The 20,529-nt window shown below is 39.4% G+C and overlaps 1 protein-coding gene across 2 annotated transcripts; it reads left to right on the top strand.

Moving 5' to 3' along the window:
* Positions 1–247: 247 nt before the first annotated feature.
* Positions 248–20,270, top strand: Slc35a5 (solute carrier family 35 member A5). Of its 2 annotated transcripts, none has more exons than XM_048422440.3 (7): positions 248–471; positions 1,178–1,363; positions 3,852–3,950; positions 4,971–5,104; positions 9,051–9,118; positions 16,655–17,435; positions 18,692–20,270. In XM_048422440.3, the coding sequence occupies exons 2-7, from the start codon at positions 1,198–1,200 to the stop codon at positions 18,755–18,757; spliced, it is 1,314 nt and encodes a 437-aa protein (XP_048278397.1). In that variant the 5' UTR covers positions 248–471; positions 1,178–1,197; the 3' UTR covers positions 18,758–20,270. The 2 variants fall into 2 exon arrangements, with proteins under 2 accessions (XP_048278397.1, XP_048278396.1); XM_048422439.3 differs by lacking the exon at positions 248–471 and adding an exon at positions 557–710.
* The last annotated feature ends 259 nt before the right edge of the window (positions 20,271–20,529 follow it).

Raw genomic sequence — 20,529 nt, 5'->3', positions numbered from 1 at the left:
GAGGCGGGTGCGCGCGCAGCCCCCTGGCCTTTTTTCCCCCCTGAAGCCGCCTTTTGCCTCCCGGCTCCACTTCCACCCCTTCCGACTTCCCCTTCCTCTTTTCACTCTCTCCCGACAGCGGCTCCGCCACCTGGGCCTCACGTGACTCGAGTCTCCCCCGACACGTGACAACAGAGGGCCGCGGGGGCGGGACCCACCGCTCGCTCCTCACTCCGGCCCGCCCCCCGGAAGCGCCGGAAAGAGTGCGCTTGCGCAATGGGCGCGGAGGCCGCTCTTCCCGGCCGCCCGGGTCTCCGCTTTGGGTCCAGCCCTGGAGGCCGGCGGGAGGAGGGTTTCTGTCGCCTCTGTGCCCGGCTCATACTCTCCCCATCAATGGGCCCTGAAAGCCTCCTGCTGCTGCTACGGAGCTAGGCAGTCACTATCTCAGCTCTATGATGTCCGTTCCGCTAGAACCTTCCCTGAGCGCCTGAGGTAACCGCGCCCCGAGGACAGGGCAGAGCGATGCTGGCGCGTGAGGGTCGTCGGTGCCGCCCGCCGCTCCTATTGCGCATGTGTGCGAGGGTTTCCCTGACAGCGAGGGAAGCCTGGCCACGGTAGAGGGGCGCTGACCCACTGGCCTTCTGCACGCTTGCGCCCAGTCGGTCCCTAGTTTGGGCCTTTGTCGGCGGTCCCCAACGGCTCCATGTGTCCATCCTACTTGTGCACTTTGGGCAAGTATTTACCCTGCCTGGAGTTTCGTGTCCACCTGTCATAAAAGACTGACCAGTTAGGCTCGCTGACCTGAGGTTAGCTCTCCGTTCCTTTCTGGTTCAGAAAAACTCAGTAGCCATGCTTCTGCTGTTTGCACTGTGGTTGTTACTGTAAAATAATGCTCTTTTTCTGCTCAGAAGGAAGAACAGAGTAATTACCTACCCCCCAAAAAGACGATTCCAAAATTCATTCCTTCTGGAGCAAAGTTATTACAAATAAACAACTTTCCTGCCCCCCCCAACTGTCCGTTACTCCCTTTCTAACGTTTCGAGAATACCCCCTCCTTTAAGATTTTCTCATTATCAATCATTTCCTCTAAATTTCTTCTGTCCCCTCAGCTTTCTTGGTCCTGATTTAGTCGTGGCCGAACATCCACAGGCTTCTGTTCTGCGCAGACTATAGGATTTGCCTTGTGCTTACTCCTTAGGTCTGCCAACAGGGTTGCTCATGAAGGTGTTCTTGTTACGACAACTAAAAACCAGTGGAATGGAAAGAAAATGCTTCCGGCGTCCTGGGTTAGGCCTGTCCACACTGTACCCATTCTTGCTAGGCGGTATATTCGTTACTCTAAGTTCAAGTCGCATCTTACTGGTAAAATATTCTGCCAATGAAGGTGAGTTAAGATGTGGATTGTCTGTGGTGTCCCTATGAATAAATTATACATGATTCCTTTAAAGTACTATGCTTTGTGAATGATAAAGTGTGTTTAAGTTTGTACTTTCACCTTAGCAATTGGTTTTTGACCCTGAGTGAGATTTGGATCATTCAGGTGTAAAATAAAACACAGTGTATCATAATATCTGGTTATTAGTTCACCCAACAAGTATTTCCTAGATCTCTAGCAAAATGTACAATTGTAGCTTATTTGGAAATAAAGTATACTTGTTTAGTTTCTTGCATCTGTGAGTCAATATAATTATTTTGTCAATGGGATAGTTAGAATCTAAAGTTTGGTACATGTACCTTCAAGAAATCTATTTTAATATAAGGGTTTATGCAAATATTTAATTTCACAAAACTGCACTTGGTTACTTCCTAACTATTGACAAATATAAAATCGTGACATCATGATTTTTAGTAATCAACTTGGAGAGCCTACATGTGAATGTGAGTTTTAACTTCAGTTAGTATTTATCTTTCAGGTCCTAGGCCGAGCTTTAATATAACTTTTCCGTTTCTTTCCTCGTAGCTCTGACAAAAATACCTGATCAAAGCAGGCTAAGGAAGAAAGGTTTCTTTTGATTTACTGTTTGGGAGTACAGTTCATCATGCCAGGGAGGTCATGGCAGGAGAAGCTTGTAGCAGTTACATGGCATCCACAGGCGTCAAGAAAGAAGAGATAAAATATGCTTGGGGCTAAAGAGATGGCTCAGCAGTAAAGAACGCTGGCTGCTCTTTTCAGAGGATGTTGTTCATGGCAACTCGAAACTTACTGTGCCTGCAGTCCCAAGGAGTGTAATGTTCTCCCCACCCCAAATATCAGTACTCCGCTAGCAACACTTCTCCTACTCTAACCTTCTGCCACCCATTAGCTATAATCTTTCAAATAACTTCTTATTCTCCCAGACTCTAGAACATTAGCCCCAGCAATTCAGCACGACATATGAAGCCCTCCACTGGTCTCCGGTATACAGATGAACATGCAGCCAAAACACCCATTCACATAATATGAAGGAAAAATATTTAAAAAATAAAAAAAAATAAAAGGTCACACTCAACTCAATTTCACATTATTTAGTCACAGACCCCAGCCTATGAAATGCTGTTGCCCACAGTTCAGGTTGCTCTTCCCACCTCAACTAATCTAATCTACATAATCCCTCACAGGGAGACTCAACTGCTAATCTAATTAATCTACATAGTCCCTCTTGGGCATGCTCAGAGGCTACTCTAATCTAGTAATTCCTCAGGGATGTGACCAGAGGCCCAGTTCCTACCCACTTCTTGTGTCACATTTTGGTTGATTGGTTTGTATGTCATGATAAAGATCATGAAAAGTATCTTCATGTGATTTAAGGCTACCTTTGTACAGAGAAAAGGAAGAAAGTATTTGAACTAGGTTTTGAATAGTTAGCATAGTTGAATAAGCAAATAAATTTGAGTGGATAATTATTAAATGTCAGGTATAATAAGAAAGTAACCAAAATCTGGTCTTTTGTCATTAGACATTTACTTTCTAAACTATGACATAAGCACAATAAGGAATTACAATACAGTTTTCAAATGCTGTTATAGAGGCTGGTAGAGTGTGCCTGGAAACAAAAAAGTAGTCAATTTGGCAAATGTTGAGTGTTCAAGAGAATCTGCAGGAAAGAGGGAGGAAGTATCCTGGAGAGAGAAGGTTAAGTTGGTGCCCACCCACCCCAGTGTTTGCCAAGTTGTAATATGACTAGAGAAGTTACCAAATGTTTTTAAAGTGGGGGGGAGGCAATGCATCCCTGAAAGTAGTAGTTAATAAGATTTCGTTTGTCCTTGTCACTGTTCAGAAGGTAAATTGTTGTTAAGCATTTAGAAAAGCTAGGTAATAACTAAGACCAGGCGTGCTTGTCAAGCCTTGTTCTTAATTCAGTTGCCCTATTACCAAGGCTGTACTTTAATAAATGTGGGTGACCCACTGTTACTTCCTCTCAGCCCTAAATGTAGCCCAGTGCTTTGCCAGACGGTTTTTTCTACCCAATTTACCATTTATGCCAGGGGCAGGAGTACTGTCCTGTATACACTATGATGTGAACCAGGTTGGAAAATTCTGAGTTAAAGAAGTGCCATAGGCAAGATGTACCCTGATTTTTCTAAGGCAAACAAGTCAGGTTTAATGACTCATAGGCTGAATACTAATTCAACTGATAAACTCATAACTTTTGATGAGTCAGGTGCTGAATGGTAATTATCTGTTTAGAAGTCAGTCTCTGCCTCTTTCCTGTGGAGCTTCCTTTGCCCTTGATCTAATCGTAGTTACTCAAAGATTGAGAAAAGCTGTACCCACTAGAAGACATTTGATATGATAAGTATTAAGTTTGATTTTTAAATCTAAAAAGTATTAATTACATGTAAAAACATGCAGAATATACTTAATAGTTTTAAATTTTTCTGTTGTATTTCAGAGAACAAGTACGACTATCTCCCTACTACTGTGAATGTGTGCTCTGAGCTGATAAAGCTGATTGTCTGTTTATTTGTGTCATTCTGTGTTATAAGGAGAGGTAATTATTAAGATATTATATATTTGTTAAAACACACTATCCACAAAACATTGGGCCTGCCACAACATTTGTATTGTTTAATCTAGTTCAAGCATAAGTATGTTTTATAGATAGGTAAAGAGGATCAAAAAATGTTTTGCAGAGTTGTATTGGAAGGAGGGAAGCTTGATTTTCCATTTTGTTTCCCAATGTCCTCCCATTGTTCTACCGCATCGCTTGTCCCTGGAATGGTTTTACTCAGTGGGTTTTACTAATTTTCTGTCTAAGTTTCTTGGGCTTTGATGCTATCTTTTTACTCTTTTTTCTCATGTGAGGCAAACAAAGCTTTTACAGCGTTTGTGCTTACACAGGAAGTCCTTTCATGCCAAACCTTTTCAGGTTATGATGCATATCTGGATAGTAGAGTACATTTTGTAACTTCATGAAACTCATGCATTGCTTGAAGGGCTTGAATTTAAACTGCCCCTTTTCTTTATTTCTTTGCATTTTATCTATTGCAGTGTGCCTTCCTAAGTCTTTGGACGCCTGGAGCTGGAATATTAACTAAAATCAGGATTAGTAAAAGTTAAAGGTCTCATAGTCCATGCATATAAATTTTCACGTGTTGCTTCCCTTCTCTGATCACCCGTTGAAGGGAGAGTGAAAGCATAAAGGTCTCATTATTCTTTTCTACTTTAACCTGTTCTCTTGGTGGCTCGTGCAAAGAAGTAAACACACTTCTGTCTGGAGTTACCTTAATAAGTGATACTTCTGCTCTGAGTTAGTTGGAGGTGTGATTCTGTTTTGCCAAGGGTCTGGCTGGTTGCTCATTGGCACACAGGTGGGAAATGAAAGAGATACTAATAAATGCCATATTATCTTTTGCTTCTGTAGGCTTATAATCATTTAGCAATTTAATAAAGCCCATATTATCGAATTGTACTAATAATCAAGTTTAGTGTGATCTCAGTGAAAACAGAAGCATTCTTAATAAAGGTGATTTGCTTATTGCTCTGTATGATTGATATATTCTTTCTTCAGACAATCATCAAAGTAGACATTTGAGATGTACTTCCTGGAAGGAATTCTCAAATTTCATGAAGTGGTCCATTCCTGCCTTTCTCTACTTCCTGGATAACTTGATTGTCTTCTACGTCCTCTCCTATCTTCAGCCTGTAAGTAAAGCTGTAACAGGAAGTGACTTTGAGAAGATACAAAGAGATAAGTCCCTAAACTGACCTTCCTTCTTCCCTTCTTCTTACTTTCCACTGGCCTTCCTGACAGTTTTCTAGAACTATCTGGTCTGTGCCAGATCTTCACATTGCTAATGATGTCTATGCCGGTACGGGGGGGGGGGGGGGGGGGGGGTGTGAGTTGCACCTAGGCACTCAGAAACCACCCTGATTTATATAAATGATCAAGTTACTATTACTTTGAGCTATCTTATGACCATTCAAGACCTCCACTCAGATTTCCAGTATTAAATCAAAAAATAGTACAGTTGATGGACCTCTCTTTATTCTGCCTGCTTTAATGTAGTTTATCCATATCAGTATGTATTACACATATATTTACTATGACTTTTTCTTATTTTTTATTACATTTATGTATGTATTTGTGCGTGTATATTTGTATATATGTGCCGTAGCTCAAAAGTAGAGGTCAGAAAACAAGTTATGGATGTTGGTTCTCTTCTTCCACTCTATGGTCCCAAGATCAAACTCAGGTCATTAGACTTGGCTCTAAGCACCATCACCCACTGAGCCATTGTGTTGGCCCCTTTTTGCGTTACTCTTATCTACAGTTTCCTTAAGAGTGTGGAACTATATAAATTCATAAGATAATACTAGAAATTCACCTCTGATGCTTCTTCTGTATCAATTTAGAAATGCATTGGTAATCACAATTAAAGTCTGTCTTCTGTTTGAGAAGACTCAGACCTTTATTCCTAGCACTCTGGAGGCAGAGGCAGGCAGATCTCTGAAACTTTGAGACCAACTTGGTCTTCAAGGTGAGGACAGCTATGTAGAGAGACCCTCACTCAAAATAACGTTTTCTACTTTTACCTGTAGTTCAATTGAGTTCTGCTGTTCCCCTCCCCCAATATTTTTTAGGATGGGAATTTTTATCGCCCATGTTGTATTTTAAGTTTTTAAAAAGTAATAAAATTAAACACTTTAATTGTAAATAGTATTTTTATTGGCACTGATCCTTTATGTGAAACCTCCCAGATCTGCCTTAGAACTGGATGAAAGGAGGGAGCAATAGAACATAGTAGGAATCAAGAGCTTGGCACTTTCTCACCTGCAGTAGTCTGTGTACCTGGGAAGGCCCTGTCTGTCCTCGGTTTCAGTTATTCTACCTATAAAAATAGAAGGAAAAATGCAAAACCCGCTCAAAGACTGGTGCTTATGCCAATGGAATACCTGAGTTCCTGTTTGCTTTGTGATTTGTCATGATCATAAGTATTTGGTTCATATAAAATGCCTTCTCCTAAATGCTATCTACTTTTCCAGATAATTCCTATCACAACAATATGATTATTTACATTCAATAATAAATATTAATTATATTTTTTGGAAACCCCCGGTACATTTATGTCCTTTTCTACTTGCTCAGTATTAAGCAAAATTGCAACTTCCTTATTCTTCTTCCCTATTTATTGCTTGGGTCTTCTGATCTGCTGCAATCACAAATATTGTGAAACCGATTATATCATTAATTCTATGTATTTTTTGCCTAATTCTACTTAAGGAATGTAAATAGAAGGTAAATAGAAGATGTAGGACAAAGAATTATGATTAGATTGATTTTCTAGTATCACCATGGGAAGTGTGTTTATGCTGCTCTTAATGTGATCTCTCAGGACCACTTTCCTCATCATGCCTTCCTCTGCTCTTAATCTGAAGCTCACAAGCATTTGTATATAGTGAGGTACACTGAGAAAATCCCACAGATCTGGCATCTCTAACATCTTGAGATCTCCAAGGCAATCCAGGTTTCAACTTCACAGCTTCATGCAATGGCCTGTCTAACTAAGCCTCCATTCAGGGACACCCCTGACACATGCCTGACTGCAGCGGCTTTTATTAGGCATGGTTAACTCTAAACCCAGAGCCACGTGGCAGAAGCTGCCAAGGTCTGCTGCTAACTGAGGCTGGAATGTGGACCCCTCGTTCAATTCCATCTTCACCCACTTTCTATCTTTTACTGCTTAAGCTTTCTTGTCCTGAAACTTGCTCTGTAGACCAGACTGGCCTCACACTCAGAGATTCACTAGCCTGCCTGCTTCACTGTACTCAGTTCTAAGCTTTTCTTTAGTTCCTTTTCACAAGTTGGAAACTTGGTTGGGTGGGATCTTGCCCTGGGGTCACCACTCCCTTTATTTCCACTTCTCGATTACTTTATCTTGAACACATGACTTACCTTCATTCTATTTTCTGGTGCCCTTTTTCTCCTCAAATAGTTTTCCTTGCTCAGTTTGCTCCTTTTTATTGTACATCTTCCTTAGAGTTAACACTAGTAACCAAAAAACAGAGTCCTATACTAAACTATTTTGAGATTTCCTATGACAGTGGAATTAATCCAAAAGTCATCACTTTAGCCTCAGGCAGACTCTTCAGTCAAGAGCAGAAAGCAGCCACTTTCTTTGCCAAATTATCACAAGAACAGTTTCTAGGCAACATACTAAAATCCTCCTCGGAAACCTTTTGATCCAGCCCCAGACTCAGCTCCACTGTCTTCCATGCTCCTACTAGCATGGCCCATTAAGCAATGCTTAAAGCATTCCGCTGCTTTCATAACCCAAAGTACCAAAGTCCAAACTCATGGTCAGGCCTGTCAACAATACCAGTCCCTAGTACCATCTTCTGTCTTAGTTAGGGTTTCTATTGCTGTGAAAAGACACCACAGCCATGGCAGCTCTTTTTTTTTTTCTTTTTTTCCTTTTTTTTCTTTTTCTCTTTTTTTCTCTTTTTTTCATTTTTTTTCAATTGTTAATGAAAACATTGTTTTATTAATAGACATTATTGATGTTTTTATTACCTGTATATATTGTATATAGTTATTTTACTTAATGTATATAGTTTTTCTTATATTAGCTAAAACCTTCTTTTTTTTTTCCAAAGTTTATTAAATTATAAAAGTTTCCATTTTCGCCCCCCTCCCACTCCCTCCACTCCCTCTCCTCCTCCCTCTCCATCCCTAAGAGCAGTCAGGGTCTCCTGCCCTGTGGGTAGTTCAAGTTCCTCCCCCCTCCCTCCAGGTCCAGGAAGGTGAGTATCCAAACAGACTGGATCCCAAAAAATCCAGTGAAATGTCTAATTGGGTGATCGCTCACAGAGGTTGAGTCCATTATCATCATAATAGGGAGCATGACAGCATGCAGGCAGACATAATGCTGGAGTAGTAGCTAAGAGTCTTACATATTGCAGGCAACAGGAAGTCGACTGAGATACTGGGCAGTGTCCTGAGCATAGGAAACCTCAAAGCCTGCACCCATGGTGACACACTTCCTCCAGCAGGGCCATACCCACTCCAACAAAGCCATCCCTCCTAAGAGTTCCACGCTCTTTGAAACTATGGGGATCAATTCAAACTACCACACCATATAAATAGGCCTAACATGTTCCCTTCTCTGCCCATAAAGCCAATATTGAATAACTATAAGGGGGCTGTGATAAGGTTGGTAAGGTGCTTGTCTCATATGTATAAGCTCTTACTTGGATCCAGAACCAAACACAAAAATAATAATCTTAAAAAGTCAATAAAGTATTTTGACAGCTTTAAGGAAAACAAAATATGTATTTCATAAGCATGGTAACTTATTTCTAAGCCTAAGCCTTTAGAATTTGTATTGCTTGTTATCTGCATGGAGGTCATTTATGCAGGTGTGAACTGCATATAAAGTAAAACTTAAATATGTTGTCAAATCCTAACAATAACTTGATCATATCTGCCTAAATTAACAAGCAATAAAAATGGAATTTAATCCCCCAGTGAAACAGCTGCCCTAATAACCCTCTGCTTTTGACTAAAAGGCTTTTTGTGTTGGGTGCACTAGCAGTCTGGGAGGTTCTGAGGTCAGGGCTTGGACTGTAATTCTACCTTCTTTCTTTCTAGGCCATGGCTGTTATCTTCTCGAATTTTAACATCATAACGACAGCTCTTCTATTCAGGATAGTGCTGAGGTAAGTAATTCACTGAGGAAGCATGTATCATCCTTTAAAATGGGCCAGTCCGCCTTTAGATAATTTACCCAGAATGCTGAGCTTTTAAAACCTTTAGTCCAAGATTTTATTTCTAAATAATCTGTATATATTAGATACCTTGTTTATCCAATGTGGAATGCAACTCTAGTGGCTATTTAAATCCTTTGCCATCAGGTACATGAAATATCTTTAACTTTTCAAAAGTAAGATATTTGATTACTTTTTGTTGGTATTTTAATTTTTAATATTTTTTAAATGTTTGTTCTGCGACAAGGTCTTATTTTGTAACTCAAAATAGGCTTGAATACATAATTCCCCTGCCTCAACCTCCCAAGTGCTAGGATTACTAGCCACACCCAGTCTACCCGGGGCTACACCATTAAAGAATACTAATCCTCCCTCTCCTAGCAGTTTCCAGTTACTAACAGTCTCTTATGTAGGAATGGGACTTTGTTCCCACGTGCCCATTCCATGCTGGAATTTCTTCTGGTTTGAGCTTGCATAGGTCTTGTGTATGCTATCACAATGGCTATGAGTCCATATGTGCAATTGCTTTGCTGTGTCCAGAAAACACTAATACTTTGAAATTATTTATCTTCTTTGACCCTTACATTCTTTTTTTTTTCTTTTTTTTTTCCCTAGACAGGGTTTCTCTGTAGCTGTTGGAGTCTGTCCTGGAACTAACTCTTGTAGATCAGGCTGGCCTCGAACTCACAGAGATCCGCCTGCCTCCCAAGTGCTGGGATTAAAGGCATGTGCCACCACCGCCCAGCTGGCCCTTACATTCTTTCTGCCACCTCTTCCCCTGTCAGCCCTAAGCCTTGGGAGGTAGGGGTGTGATACAAGTGTCAGATTTAGAATGAGAATTCCACAATCTCTTATTCTCTGAACTTTGACTTCTTGTGGGTCTTTGTGTTAATCACCATCTAATGTAAAAACACACTTCCCTAATGGGAGTTAAAAGATACAATAATCTATGGTATAATAATATGGAGTCAGCTTAGTAATATTTAGCAGAATAGTAGTAGCAGGTTCTCTACTAGGGCCTCTGGCATGTCTAGCCACAGGTTCTTGGCATGGAACAGTGCCAAGTATGCGTTTCAACTTGTGGAATGGGCCTTAAATCCAATCAGAAGATGTTGGTTACCCCTGTGATATTGTGCCGTGATTGTATCAGTGAGCATGTGTTGCCAGGCTGATGGCTACTGTATTTCCCAGGGTTCACAGTTGGGTAACGTTCTATGATAACATGCAGGACACCTCCAAGTACTATGGAAGCTTGCTTAGTGGTCAGAAACAAGCACAGAGCCTTGGGAGAGGATGAAGGCTCCTCAAGGAAGAAAAGAAAGAACACAGAGTTAAAGATGAATAATGGAACAGAAAGGGTTAAGTGGGGTGGAGAAGTGGAGGACCTGTTAGAGGAGTGACTATGGGGTGGGATAATGAACACCAAAGACCTTTCAAGAAAGTCATATGGAAATTACTATAGAAATTTCCTAAAATATAGACCTATAGACAAATATATGTGAGTCTAGATAGGGTTACTTTTCATTGTGGCAGTACCGCCGCTAGACACTTAATGCTACCAAAAAGACAAGCCTAGTTTGAGTTGTTGGCCAGTGATACCTGCCCCCTCATTGGTTTTTTTGTCAGCTTAGCACAGCTGGAGTTATCTGGGAAGAGAATCTTCCATTTGGGAAAATGCCTCCATCAGATTGCCTGTAGGCAATTATTTGGGTTCGTTTTCTTACTTAATAATTAATTAATATGGGAGTGGGAGGCCCAACTCACTGCCAGCAATACTACTTCTTGGCAGGTGGTCCTAGATAGTGAAAAAAAGCAGGTTAAGCAAGCCATGGAAAACAAGCCAGTAAGCAGTCTCCATGGTCTCTTTCTAGTTCCTGTCTCTAGTTTCCTGCCTTGCTTGAGTTCCTGCCTAGGCTTCCCTCATTAAGGAACTATGATTTTGTAAGCCCAAATAAACCTTTTCCTCCCCAAGTTGCTTTTGGTTAGAGTGTTTATCATAGCATAGAAAGTAAATGAGGACATCCCCCAGATGTCAAGAACATTGCCAGGGTTCTTGATTACCCTCCAGAACTTGCAACAAGACTATTGCTGAATATACCATGTACTTTTATTCATGGAACATGAAGAAGTCAGCTGGTACTCACCAGGAAATTGTATCTTTTCTGAAGAACCCTATGTAAACCTAATTATTTTCTAGTTTGTATGTGTGCGTGTGTGTGTGGTATGATATAGCACTTATGGAGATCAGAGGACAACTTAGGAGAATTGTCTCCTTCTGCTGTGAGATTCCATAATCATCTCAGGTTGTCAGACCTGTTACCGACTGAGCCATCTCACTACCCAGATTTATTCTGTTGAAGTATAGCCACTAGTTCACGGTGGAAACTGATGACAGACATGCCTCAAAGCCCCCCTCACTGGTTTATTCTTACCTTTGCATAATTGTGTTGTTGTGTTTCCTTGACTCTGAGAAATAACACTACTTGGAGATTAAGATTTAGGGAAAAGAATAAAACTGACCAGTAATATTTTATCTGCTAACTGTAAGATTTCTCCACTTTTGTCAAAGAAGAGTTGTAGGAAAAGATAATTAAAAAACTCCAAAGTCAGCAGGGTGTGTTAGCACACACCATTAATCTCAACATTTGGTAGACAGAGTCAGGCAGACCTCTGTGTTTGAGACCAGCCTGGTCTACAGAACAAGCTCCAGGACAGCCAGAGCTACATGGAGAACCCCTGATCCCCACCAAAAATAAAATAAAATAAAATAAAATAACCCCTAAGTGTTAGGGATCCTAGAAGTTATAAAGGCAATACTGTTAGAACGAGAAGAAGAATAAGGTATTACTCAGTAATACAATCATTTTCTCCAAAACCATTTATTTAACAAATCTTTATGATTTTGCATCATAATTCTGCATCACTGGAAACTCACGCAGTGCTACTTGGAAATGTGTTTTGTGTAATTTTCTTGAGAAAGCATCACCAAATGCATAAGATACACAATAGAACTGCCCTTACCTGACACAATTTAACCAAATTTCTCACTTAATAGGTAAGCTAATAATGGTAAATTATGCATAGTTACCCCTAAGAATCCACAGGATTGGTTCCAGAATGCCACTGTTCAAGTTCCTTAAATGGTGTAGTGCCCCATGTAACCTGCCACATTTTCCCAAGTGTTTTAGATTGCATATGCTGCCTAATACAATGTAAATGTTGTAGAAATAGTTTTAATTACTTATCGTGCAGTCTAAAATTTTTTCTATTTTATATTGCTTAGGAATAATAAAGTCTGCACATGATCTATCTTTTTCAGATATTTTTCATATTTATGACTCAATATTTCATATTTATGACTCTCTGGATATAGAACTCAGATCACTGGAAATACAGTAGTTCCTCGTATAGATGAGGAATATGTCAGTGCCCTAATTGGATTCTTGAATAGTTGTGAACACTGCATATTGCTTGGTTTTTTTCTCTATACACGCACACACACTCAAAATTCTTTTCATTTTTGAACTAAAAACTTTTAACCATAACTTTGTCTCCCTAACTTCATATTTTTTGATACGCACTTTGCAGGATGACCTCAGGGCTATGCAGATTGAGTTAAAGGGGTGTGAATCATGTCTTAATGTCTCCGTAACTGGGTGGATGTGGGTACAGTTTGCTGCAATGGACTTGTACCCATGATTTTTATCTCAATTTGGCATTTTTTAAATGGGCCTTTAGTTACCTGGATATTATGACAGCACCTGCTCCCACCATGTCACAGACCTGTTGCTCTAATGGCATCTGTACGAAGGACAGCTGCTGGCGTGTCTTCATTGGCAATTTGAACTGACCAAGGAAATGGGCTTTCAGAGTCAGCAGTCTTTGGGGTGGTTGGGAGTGCACTGTCCCAGGTATGTAGCTGAGCTTCTCAGACTCTGTGAATCTGGGTGGATAAAGAATGTCTTGGAAAGCTACCTGATACATAAGCTTTTTAATGCTGTAAAATAGAGCTAAAATTAAATGCCACTTTTTCAGAGATGATTAATGGACAGCCTGGCCAAATTCAAAGCTTTTTGATGTATAAAACTTTATAAATGGAACTACTCCATCAATAGGCAAAGTGTAACCAAATCTGTCTAGATGGATAGTGTGTAATTTCTGCACAGGACTCTGTTTAGTAAATACATCACTGTATACGTCAGGAATCTTGCTCCAATAAAGGAACATAAAGATTTAAAAAAAAAACTTTTAACCATGCATATCACTGTAACTTTTATAGTTTGAGACATAACAGCAAAATTAGGGAATATTTCATTTTTCTTGAACTTCATGGACAGATTTTTTTTTCTCAAGTGATCACAGCAACCTTAGCATATTTTCTTCTTTTCCCAGTTAAGATGAAATTTTTTCTCCTTAGAGGAAACACTTTACAGCATTTATGAAAGTTAAACTGTCAGTATCACACACTCCCTTTGCACTTTGGGGCAAACACTGTGATATCTCATCAGTCCATCAGAGCGAACAAATGTTGAATGACTGACAGGAAGGTTACACACAGCTTAGACACAAGGAGTATGAGGTGATTCACATAGAACAGCAGTTCTCAATGTATGATTTGCAACTCCCTTGAAGTCAAATAACCCTTTCCCAGGGGTTATGTATTACAAACCATAACAGTAGCAAAACTACAGTTATGAAATAGCAACAGATGTTTTTTGGTTGGGGTTCACTGTAACATGAGGAACTGCATTAAAGAGTTGAAGCATTAGGAAGATTGAGGACCATTGATGTGAGGATAAGGCAAACAGAGCAGGAGATTCTGTTATGATCCTCACACAGTGGACAATTTAACTTTGGGTGGACAAGATGGTTAAAGTGATTGCTGTAAAGACTGATGGACTGAGTTCAGTCCTCAGGATCCACATGGTGGAAGGACAGAACCATTTCTGCAAGTTGTACTCTGACCTTCACATGTGCTTATGGGCATACACACACATTCATGTGCACACACACACACACACACACACACACACACACACACACACAAGTAAATGAGGTAAAAGAAAGATTTTAAACAAAACAAATGATCTTTTCATAATTTATCATTTATGTAAATGTTAAACTACATAAGATACCAAAAGGTCACTTTGTAAAAACACATCTAAAACAAATAATTTTCATGGGAGAAGCAGCCCTCAGCCATCCAGTGACAGTCTGAACATCAGCCACTGTCCTACAGGGCCTGTTCAGTGAGCTGCTGTTCTTCCATCAACTGAACAGTGAACAAGCCATGTGGAGTCAAGTCATAACCATATACACAGATCCTTAGCTGAGTAGTTCATGAATCATCATATTCTTTTTCTGGAAATAGCCCGTGTTTAGCCAAATCCTTAGTAATTTTTATCTTCCTTCCAACATTGAATCAATAGTTATTTGCATTGGTTACTTTTGACTTTATGGTCTTTTTTTTTAAGATTCTTTTCTTCACAATATTAGCAGAAAAATCATAGCTGCCAGTATTGAGAACATCTGAAAGCTGTAAAATTGTCTCATTTGGCATGAACAGTGATTCATTACATAAATATTTTTATAAACTAGATATCCATTCTCCATGTTTATGTTATCTTTTCAGTCATTACTTTCTACTACTTAATGCATACACTTGGACCTTCAGCAGTTTTGTTGATGTTCATGGTTTTAACATCATGTCATAGGACCATTGCTAACCCCATCCCTGGGATCTAATCTAGTTATATGAAGATAATACATGAGAAGAAACGATATACAGCCATGCTGCTTCCTAAGCTAATGTGTGTCTTTAGCAGTTTGGGAGAATGAAGCTGTAGAATTGAAGTCAACCTCATTCTTCACATATGTCCTGCGAGTTTAGAATGGCTCTTAAAAGTTGTAGCTATCTATGAGGAGAAAGATACAGAAAGCCTTAAGACAAGTCTCTTATTTTTTCATAAACATATGAGCATATCATTTACCTCTCACTGAACTTTTCCCTAAGAGCAGGAATTGCCCACATGTACTAGGTTCTCTGCGTGCTCTAGTGATAACATTCTTATCACTTCCGGTTCTCACTTTTACACTTCCCCTTTTGTTTGGTTTTTCCTGTCTGCTCTTGACTACCTGATCTTCAGACATCAAGGTTTTGGATTTCTTCTCAGGGGCCTTGTAGACTGCCCTGAGAGAGCTGTCCTTTCTTTGTTGCCTTTGCATAGAAATTTCTCTGCTTTAACCTGTGCAAGTGTCCTTCCTTAATATACCTACCTGGACCATGTGTTTCACATTCTGCCATCACTTAGCTTTCTCCTGATTGTAATGTAAGCTCCCTCAGTAGTGGTGTTGTCTATAGGAGGAAGGCCCGCCTGTTCGTCCCAGCTGCCTGACTAGCTTAGCCTAGAAATAACCACAGAAAAACCGTATTAATTAAACCACTGCTTGGTCCATTAGCTCTAGCTTCCTATTGGCTAAGTCCTACATCTTAATTTAATCCATTTCTATTAATATGTGTATCACCACATAGCAGTGGGTTACCGGGTAAAATTTCCAGCTTCTGTCTCTGGTGACTCCATGAATCTCTCTCACTCTGCTTTCTTCCTCCCAGAATTCAGTTCCGTTTTCCTTGCCTAACTAAGTTATGCCCTATCAACAAGCTAAGGCAGTTTCTTTATTCATTAATGAAAGCAACACATAGACAGAAGGACCTCCTACACCAGGTGTCAAACTTGATCAGTTCAGTTTGCCTATTTATTACTTGTCTTTGAACTAAGTATATTGACAAATAGATTAACAGTACATTACAACTTTACTGTCAGGAAAAGCAAGCAAGGAAAGCTTAGTTGGGCTTCATAAGTGAAATACTACCCAAGTATAAGTTTTGGTTTTCCTTATCATCCAGTACTTTGCTCTGTGGTGACTTATTAGGCCCTTCACCCAGAAGCTAATGTCCTCAAAAATTTCATGTGTCATGAAGTCCTTAGAGAATGGTCTAGTATCCCTTGGGAAATTTTATCTACATTGATTACTAAAGCTTATCCATACTGCTTTTCCTGATTCTTCAAAATCGAGGTAATGTCCTCTGTCAGAATTTAGAGTTTATCACAATAAAAATCACTGTGCTAGAAGTCCAAGATAGAGCCATGGAAGACAGGAAGCTGGGCTGCACTTCATGTCCAAAGCTAATCTGTAAAAATTATGATAAATCTGTAAAAATATGTAAAATTCCTACATATGTAAAATATGTAGGAAGAGAAGTTAAGAATGTCTGTAAGGCATTTTGAAGGTGAATAGAGAGGTCAGGTTTGAGACACGGGCCAAACAGTTTATGCTGTGCTTGAATTATAAGAAATGCTAGCAACCAGTTGTAGGTTATTAAATCAAGTATTCAAGCTTCTAAATTTTCAATAGAACAGTTAACAGGTGGGAAAGACAGAGTGAACAAAAATGTGATAAAATCTTTCTTCCTTTCCCTTTGGATAGGCGGCATCTGACCTGCATACAGTGGGCTTCCCTCCTGATTCTGTTTTTGTCTATCATCGCCCTAACTGCCAGTACCAAAACTTCACAGAATGACTTGGCGGGACATGGATTTCATCACGATGCCTTCTTCACGCCATCCAATTCCTGCCTTCATTTCAGAAGAGAATGCTCCCAAAGGGACAATTGTACAGCCAGCGAGTGGGCTTTCAGTGATGTCAAATGGAACACCACAGCCAGAGTTTTTAGTCATATCCGTTTGGGCTTGGGCCACATTCTGATTATAGTACAGTGTTTTATTTCTTCAATGGCCAATATCTATAATGAGAAGATCCTGAAGGAGGGGACACAGCTCACAGAGAGCATCTTCATACAGAATAGCAAGCTTTATTTCTTTGGCATTGTTTTCAATGGGCTGACCCTGATCCTTCAAAGTAGTAACCGTGATCAGATTCAGAACTGTGGGTTTTTTTATGGCCACAATACATTTTCAGTAGCCCTTATTTTTGTAACTACTCTCCAGGGCCTTTCAGTGGCTTTTATCTTGAAATTCTTAGATAACATGTTCCATGTCTTGATGGCCCAGGTGACAACTGTCATCATCACAACAGTGTCTGTCCTGGTCTTTGATTTCAGGCCCTCCCTGGATTTTTTCCTAGAAGCCCCAACCGTCCTTCTTGCCATATTTATTTATAATGCTAGTAAGCCTCAAAATCTAGAATGTGTGCCTAGGCAAGAAAGGATCCGAGATCTAGGTAGCAATCTTTGGGAGCGTTCCAGTGGGGTAAGTTGGTGAAATTACACCTGCTTATTATTAAATTTAAAACTTTTATTCAAGAAAGAAAATTGATATCATTTTATCATAAAAGTGTGTTAGATATATATGACTTATAGAAGTCATGCACTGGATTTCTGGAGCTGGCAAGGGCTGTGAAACCATAGTGCCTCAAGGACTTTGTGTGTTAGCTATATAATTGTATCACAGAGAACCACAGACCATAGAGGGACTCATTCCTTGTCTCATCCTGTCTCCCCTGCATTTATGGTTAGAGAGTGAGTTAACTGGTTTATAGACAGTAGGTAAAAGGATGGTAATGGTGCTGTGTGGTCTGACTTCTGGTTCCTTGCTTTTCCCACTGCACAGTGGCTGGGGAAAAAATTTAATCTTTTACATTGATAAATCATATGAACTAGAAAAGCTGGTACCTTAATCCTCCCTGTGATTATGAAAATGGTTTTTAACAAGGACTTTGTCCTACAAGAATATATTCAAATAAATCATGCACTTATTATGAATTTATAATTTTTATTAACAACTCATGAAGATCTGTCACCTACTAGGTTCATAGAAAACCTCCAGGTGTTGTATCTCTGGATTATTGCTACAACAGATTTTAAGATTTAAAAAAAAAAATAGGCCATGTGTCCCAAACCCCTGAGTCAGCAGGAGTACACATGCACACTGGGGAAGTCCTCTGTTCTGTCTAGTAGACTGGTAATGACTTACTTGCCTTCATTTTTAAGGAAAATAAAATCCTATTAGTTACCAAGGATACTTTGTGTCATTCACCATCCTTTGGTCACTTTCCTGCCAGGCCAGCAGGTGGTGCCCTTGGCCTGAATTGAATGCAGTTCACTTTTAAAACTGTTTAGATTTATATTATTATACATGTATGCATGTTTTGCTTGCATATATGTACACCATTTGTGTACCTCAGATTTAAGAAGATGTCAGATCCCTCAGGAGCTGGAGTTGCAGATGATTGTTAGCTACAGATAGTTGTCCGTGTGGATGCTGGGAACATGGACAATAAGTTTTGCAAGAACAATAAGTGCTCTTAACCACTGAGCTGTCTCTCCAGTCCTCCCCCTTTGCTTTCTGATTATCTCATGTGCCTCTAACTGTAGCATTTCACATCAATTGTTTGACCAGATTACATTCAAGTTATCTTTGATTGATGTATTTTTTAAGACGTTCCTTTAGTAATTGTTGAAGGTGAAACATTTCTAATTCAAATAATTTTTTATGTTTCATTTTAGGATGGAGAGGAGCTGGAAAGACTTACCAAAACCAAGAGTGATGACTCAGATGACGACACTTTCTAATCGTCCCTTGTCTATTCGTGGTTGATGGCTCCCACAAACTATGTTTGAGCATTTTCAACATTTGTGGCAATTGTCTTTTCTGATAAACTGATGATGTTTGAAAGTATAATACTCTTTACATGTATCTAACCACTGCATAAACCTCTCCGTCCAAGAGTTAGAGCAGCCACAGGGTGGCAGGTTTCTGAGGCATGAACACAGGACTGTGAATAGCCCAGTGCTTCATGAGTCAGCAGGACACATCTGCAGATTATGTTCCTCATCCTTCAGGTTCCAGAAATCACATTAACTAGACCTGACATGCTAATAGAGACCCTGTGCCGGATACTAGGATACTAGTCATGTATCTTATTGATTGCTGCAGTCTCCTCTTATCTTTCTTTCCCTCTTTCTACCTCTCTCTCTCCCTTCCTCCTTTCCCTACTCCCCTTCTACTCTCCCTCATCCCACCTTCCCTCCCCTCTTATTGTTATAAATATTGTCTACATTGTCTCTCAGATTTCAAGGTCTTAGCAATAGCCATTTTGCTTTTATTAAAGCAGTAAGACTCTAAAACTTTGGGCTAATAGACCTAAGTATCTTGCTGTACTATAGAATTTAGATAACATCCTTTGTGACATTTTGTAAGCTATTCTGAAATAAAATATCAAAGTTTAGGGGATTTTTTAGAACTTATGAGAAATTTTCTTCTTACCTTTTTTTAGGCTTTATTTATGTGAATGTTGATCAACAAGTTATCATATGATATAAAGTCATATGACATTTTATATCATAAAATACAATACCACTTGTATTTTAAATCACCTAAGCCATTGTGATTTTTTGTTTTATTTTGTTTTTTTATTCCATCTTCCTCAGTTTGTACATTTATAAAATCTTGGCATCATTACTTTTTGATGTTGAGTTATTCTGTTGAGAATTAAGTTGTTTTTCTTTTGGGTTACTAATTGGATCTTGTAACAGTTAGTTATCTTTGTATAATACCCTGTCCTAAAAGTCAAGATCCTGGCTTTAGGACTCCTTTATAAGAATCCTTTTTTAAAAACAATAACAACTTTTAATGAAACAGAGTAGTGTTTCTCTAACAGAAGACCAGTAATCAGTAAGCCACCCCTAACCATAGTTCATATTTAGAAGTGCATGGTAGTTTTCAAGAGATGTTTGCATGTAGCCAATTGACTCCTCATTGACAGTAATTTAAAAGTTAGAGTGATTTGTCCCAGGCCCTACAGCTGGGTGGTGATGGAAACAAGCTTCAAGCCTGTATGTTTACAAAGTCCTGCTGTAAATGTGAATTACCATGCAGTTTGCACTTTCCGTCAAGTTTCCGTGTATTTATATATAAGAAGTTACTATTATTAAAATTCAGCCATCTACCCAAAATAATATAACTGGCAATAATTGCTAAAACTTTTTAATTAAAATAATTACTGAACTTGTATCTTGTATCTGTCCTGTGCAGTGAGATATGAAGTGCTTTTATATTAAAAAATGAAGAAAGGTGAAAACTCAAGCAACTTTAAACTTTGTCTTTCACTAAACCTTGTTGTCTAAAGAATGGTTAAATTCTCTGTCTTATCATAGGTAGTCTTACCAGAGTTCCATAAAATGGAACAGTCTGAGGAAGAAGTCTGAGGACAGGATTGCCTCAGGATTGGTAGGGCTGAGCCTTCTTTAGTGGCTTGTAGTCAGAGGCCACTTGTTTGTTGGAGGGGGGAAGTGTTGAGGGACAATGGTCTTTTATCCTGTCACTTGTATTATTTTTAATAAAA

Source organism: Myodes glareolus, chromosome 2, assembly GCF_982192425.1.
Source record: "Myodes glareolus chromosome 2, mMyoGla1.1, whole genome shotgun sequence".
Classification (NCBI taxonomy): Eukaryota; Metazoa; Chordata; class Mammalia; order Rodentia; family Cricetidae; genus Myodes; species Myodes glareolus.
Note: the sequence above shows the minus strand (reverse complement) of the source record. Positions and strands in the feature narration are given on the sequence as shown.